A 5,519-nucleotide genomic window follows, 5' to 3' on the forward strand; every position below is an offset into this window, starting at 1 on the left:
GAACAAAACATCCTATTATTAACTCACAATGCAAAAGACTCGTCATTCTCTATCTATCAATAGCAAAATATATAATCTAAAATTAAAATTAAAAATTACAAGATCTCCAAACCGTTTTCTTCCAATTCGAAATTCTTAATATGCCCTCAAATTTACCTTAGTGTGTCCTTATGCTAGTTCTTGCCTTATTTTTGTTTTCCTCTTCTAAGACAGATTAAAAACAAACGAGAAGAAGGAAAGGGAATCAAAGAAAGAAAGAAAAAAAAAAGATGGTTTTATTACAATATGATCGAGGTTTATTTTTATTACTATTCATTTGTGTTTCGATTCTCATGCCGGATTTGGAAGCGCATCGAGGGAAGCAAATGAAAGGCGTGACATACGATTCGAGGTCATTGATCATTAATGGAAAGAGAGAGCTTCTCTTCTCGGGTTCTATTCATTACCCACGAAGCACACCCGATGTAATTTGCCTTGCAGCCCATTGCATTTATTTTTATTCCATATAAATATATATATATATATATATATATATATATATATATCTATAATTTGATTGGGATTTTTTATTACAGATGTGGCCTGATCTTATTGAAAAGGCTAAACATGGAGGCCTGAATGTTATTCAGACTTATGTCTTTTGGAACATTCATGAGCCTGAAAAAGGCCAGGTAATAATAATAATAGTTTTTAATTCCTTGGATTTATTGGGCATTATTTGTGATTTGTCCCAAACTTTTGCAGTTTAATTTTGAGGGAAACAATGATTTGGTGAAGTTCATTAAATTAATCGGAGAGCATGGACTATACGTGACTCTCAGGATTGGACCTTTCATCCAAGCTGAATGGAACCATGGGTAATTAAATGATTTATAGTAATTGTCAACAATAAATGTTAGAGCAAAAAGCTTATTAATTAATTAATGCAAACTTAAATTCTGGTTTTTTAGAGGGCTTCCATATTGGCTAAGAGAAGTCCCGGATATAATATTCCGATCCGACAATGAGCCGTTTAAGGTACGAATATAAATAAATATATAAAACCGGAGCCCTTTGATAGTTTTATTTGTAAAATGTATAATTTTATTTCAGGCAACCGCAGAAAAAAAAAAAAAAAACAGACACTAATTACATGACATTTTGCAGTTCCACATGAAAAGGTATGTTGATATGATCACAAAGAAGATGAAAGATGAGAAGCTCTTTGCTCCACAAGGAGGTCCGATCATCTTGGCACAGGTCCGTTTTTTATTCTTTGCTATAATTATGTGTGGTATTTAAGTTATAAACTAATTAATGAGAAAAATGGTCATTAAATTATTGGTTTTGTAGCATTTAGTTACTTTTCATCAAAATAATAATAAATTTTGGTTTTCTTCTTATGATATCCACCACAACTAAACAACAAAAATAATATTTACCAACTTAAATAACTTTATAATAAACAAAAAAATAATTCAACCACAATGTTACTCTAGCTATCAAATTAGCTCAAATTTGTATCAGATTTTTTTTTTCTTTCTAAAACTAACAACATATTCAATTGCGAATATCAGTTTCTTAAGAACTAAGTTACTACACAAGTAATAGTCTGATGACTATTTTGCTCTGAAAACTAGTTTAAGAACCAAAATGTCACTTACATAATAGCTCATGAAGTATTAATATAAATTAGATAAACCTAGTTTACTTATTTATTCTAGTTATTTCAATTTCATACTTGCTTTCATGCAATTTTTGTAACAATTTGTTTTTGTGTGGACACAGATTGAGAATGAGTACAACCATGTCCAACTTGCATACAGAGACTTGGGTAACAAGTATGTTCAGTGGGCCGCGAATTTGGCTGTCAATTTGAACGTTGGAGTTCCATGGGTCATGTGCAAGCAAAAAGACGCCCCGGACCCAGTTGTAAGTTTTTCAATAAAAAAAAAATTATTTTGCAAAATTCATATCAATTGATCACACTACACTTAATAAAAAAAAATTGCAGATTAACAGTTGTAATGGAAGGCATTGTGGAGACACATTTGGAGGTCCGAATAAGCCTCACAAGCCTGCGATTTGGACTGAGAATTGGACTGCTCAGTAAGTGTGCATTTTTAGAAGTTCATAGAATTATATCAATAGGTAATGTTAGCAAAAAAAAATATATATATAAAAAAATAAAAATAAAAGTCTTGAAAATTAATATTTCAAATTTTTTCTGTGATTTTACAGATACAGAGTGTTTGGAGATCCGCCTTCTCAACGAGCCGCCGAAGATATTGCCTATTCAGTTGCTCGGTTTTTTTCAAGGAACGGAACTCTAGCCAACTACTACATGGTACCCAAAATAAAAAAAAAAATCCATGCCTCATTTTTTTTTATAATGTAAATAAATAGATAAAGTAGTGATTATGCTTTATTTAACACTTGAAGTACCATGGCGGGACTAATTTTGGCCGAACAAGTGCTGTTTTCACGACAACTCGATACTACGACGAAGCTCCTTTAGATGAATATGGTAAAGTTTTTTTTATTTTTTATTTTTACATTAAAAAAAAAAAGTAGCTTCGGTTCATGTTTAAAAAAATCCAACTTTTTCTGTTATATTAATGTTTGTTAAAAAGGTTTACAAAGGGAACCAAAGTGGAGTCACCTAAAAGATTTACACAAGGCTTTGAATCTCTGCAAAAAAGCCTTACTTTGGGGTACCCAAAGTGGTCAAAAATTAGGCAAGCACACCGAGGTAATTTAAAAATAAATATCCAATACTATTGAAAGAACTTGAAAATGCATTTTTTAATGTTTTCGTTTTTATTTCTGAATTCAGGTCCAGGTTTTCGAGAAACCGGGTACAAATGTTTGTGCTGCTTTCTTATCAAACAACAACACAAAAGTAGCGCACACCGTGAAGTTCAGAGGCGAAGCGTATTACTTGCCACCTCGTTCCATAAGCATTCTTCCCGACTGCAAAAACGTTGTCTACAACTCTCAAACCGTAAATTAACTGCCCTTAATCTCTGTCTACAATTAAATTTTTAAAAAAATGAAGAAAAAAAATGTCTTAACAACTACGGAATTTTTTAAAAACAGATTGTGTCGCAACATAACGCGAGAAGCTTCGCGAGATCGAAAGTGGCGAGGAAATTCAAGTGGAGGAAGTCCGTGGAGATGATTCCGACGGTGAAGGAGGTTCCGGTGAACCAAAAGATACCACATGAGCTCTATGGATTGCTTAAAGACACCACGGACTATGGTTGGTACACCACTAGGTATGTTACTTGTGAACCAAGTTATCTCAATTTCTTTATCCCGTTAAATTTTCAACCATGATTTTTTGGGTACTATTATTGAATTTTTTTCACAAATTGTAGCATTGATTTGAGTCCAACTGATTTGCCGATGAGGGCGGATATTCTCCCAGTTCTAAGAGTCGCGAGTCTTGGCCACGCTTTGCATGCTTACGTCAATGGCGAATATGTTGGTAAGCAAAAATATCAATGGCCTTTTTTATTTAATATTTTATGTGCAGTTTCTATTATATAATATGATTCCGATTTTATAGGTTCGGCACACGGAAGTCACGAAGAGAAAGGTTTCGTGTTCCAAAAGGCGGTTACCTTGAAACCCGGGACTAATCATATCTCGATCTTGGCCATGACTGTTGGATTGCCCGTAAGGAAATTAATCCGTTACACTTATTTCTTCGGATCTTTTTTTTCCAACAAATACAAAGTTTAAATTTTGTTTTTTTTTCCTTCTTGATTAAGGATAGCGGAGCCTACATGGAGCACAGATACACGGGTCCCCGAGCCGTAACAATCCTCGGTTTGAACACCGGAACGATTGATTTGACTCAGAATGGTTGGGGACATCAAGTGAGCTTCAAAATAATCAACATAATCACCATGAGTCAATTTAATTTTCTTTTCAAAAAAATAATAACATAATGAGAATGTTCGTCTTTTAGGTTGGTCTGACCGGCGAGAAGAATCGTGTGTACACGGATGAAGGACGAAAACATGTGCCTTGGAGCAAAGCCAAGGGAAAGTCACCATCTCTCACATGGTTTAGGGTATGTAAATAAATACAAAACTCAAAATATTCGAAAGATCTTTAGTATTCATCATTCTAGGACAACAATGTAATAAATGAACAATTTTTTTTTCCATTGCGTGCAGACACATTTCAATGAACCTGAAGGAAGAGACCCTGTGGCCATAAGGATGAATGGCATGGGAAAAGGAATGATTTGGGTCAACGGAAAATGCATCGGCAGATATTGGATGTCTTATCACTCCCCTCTCGGAAAACCCTCTCAATCCGAGTAAGTACATCGAAGAATTAAAAAGAACAAAAATATATATTAGTGAAAACCATGGCCTAAAATATACCTAACAATGAGTTTTTTTTTTTTTTTTAAATTTAGGTATCACATACCGAGATCTTACCTTAAGCCGGAAGACAACTTGCTTGTGGTGCTAGAGGAAGAGAAGGCGAACCCTAAAGAGATTGAGATTATGACGGTGAATCGGGACGTGATTTGTAGCTACATATCGGAGTATTCACCGCCTCACGTCAAGTCGTGGGCGAGGCAAGACAGCCACATCCGAGCCGTGGTTGACATTCTCGAGCCCGCGGCTCATCTCAAGTGTCCAAACCACAAAAAGATCGACTCCGTCCAATTCGCCAGCTTTGGAGACCCTATCGGCTCCTGTGGTAACTTCACTTTGGGAGAGTGCAATTTGCATTCCACCAAGGCTATCGTCGAGAAGGTAAAAGCTCTCGCGCTCTCTCACTCTAATATAGTATCATTTTCAAATTAAATTTTGTTCTATTTTTTTTCGATCAGTATTGTTTGGGGAAATCAAGTTGTGTGGTCCCGATGAAGAGGGAGGTATTCGAGAAGGACGGCGATACTTGTCCGGAGACTAAGAAGTCGCTTGCGATCCAAGTTAAATGTACTATTTCAAAAGATTAAAAGAGCGGGACAAAGATCGGAGGTTTTAGGGTCGTGTGCGTGGACCAAGGAATCGAACCCTTGGAAATCACCATTTTTTTTCTTCTTCAATTCTTTTGTGATGTAAGACATATATACCAAATTTAGAAAGTTATATTATGTAAACTTTTATGTATACTTAATTCATTGGAGATAAAGTCTTTTTTATTGAGCTATTTTATGTTTTGTTCTCTTATTTTTCCTTTTATCATGTTAAGTATATGCAATGTTAGTTACTACATTGTTACTCAGAATCAATATTCTCTCTTCTGAAAGCAAGAAGGATTTAAGAAAAGAAAAAAAAAACAATTAGATCAGTTATGCTATATTTCACACCCGACCCTGTCATGTTCAACTTTGTCATCCAAGTTTAAAATGATAATTTCGAAGGAACTTCGACTTGATTTTACTATATCCGTTATCAACATACCGAGAAGCATTATAAATGTTTACAATATCGATTTTTTTCAACATAAAGTTTCATTTTTCCCATAAAATTTCTTTTTTTAACTTTTTTCTCTCTCATTCACCCAAT

The 5,519-nt window shown here is 34.5% G+C and overlaps 1 protein-coding gene across 1 annotated transcript; it reads left to right on the forward strand.

Annotated features, from left to right (window-relative positions):
* The first annotated feature begins 302 nt into the window (after positions 1–302).
* LOC149389625 (beta-galactosidase 13-like) lies at positions 303–4,966 on the forward strand. The gene is made up of 19 exons (XM_089622054.1): positions 303–464; positions 576–671; positions 745–857; positions 951–1,017; positions 1,147–1,239; positions 1,768–1,911; positions 1,994–2,088; positions 2,221–2,326; positions 2,422–2,506; positions 2,613–2,731; positions 2,816–2,983; positions 3,079–3,257; positions 3,360–3,469; positions 3,551–3,660; positions 3,756–3,863; positions 3,956–4,060; positions 4,167–4,312; positions 4,415–4,760; positions 4,838–4,966. Exons 1-19 carry the CDS (start codon positions 333–335, stop codon positions 4,964–4,966), a joined length of 2,451 nt encoding a protein of 816 aa, XP_089478180.1. The 5' UTR covers positions 303–332.
* Positions 4,967–5,519: the final 553 nt, after the last annotated feature.

Source organism: Urtica dioica, chromosome 8 (genome assembly GCF_054948205.1).
Source record: "Urtica dioica subsp. dioica isolate 48M chromosome 8, U.dioica_male_clone48M_v1_H2, whole genome shotgun sequence".
NCBI lineage: Eukaryota > Viridiplantae > Streptophyta > Magnoliopsida > Rosales > Urticaceae > Urtica > Urtica dioica.

Coding starts and splice junctions, on each gene's coding strand:
- LOC149389625 (XM_089622054.1), top strand. CDS start 333: ATGCCGGATTTGGAAGCGCATCGAGGGAAGCAAATGAAAGGCGTGACA. Junction 2,089..2,220: donor ACTGAGAATTGGACTGCTCA/GTAAGTGTGCAT, acceptor GTGATTTTACAG/ATACAGAGTGTTTGGAGATC. Junction 3,864..3,955: donor AGAATGGTTGGGGACATCAA/GTGAGCTTCAAA, acceptor TTCGTCTTTTAG/GTTGGTCTGACCGGCGAGAA.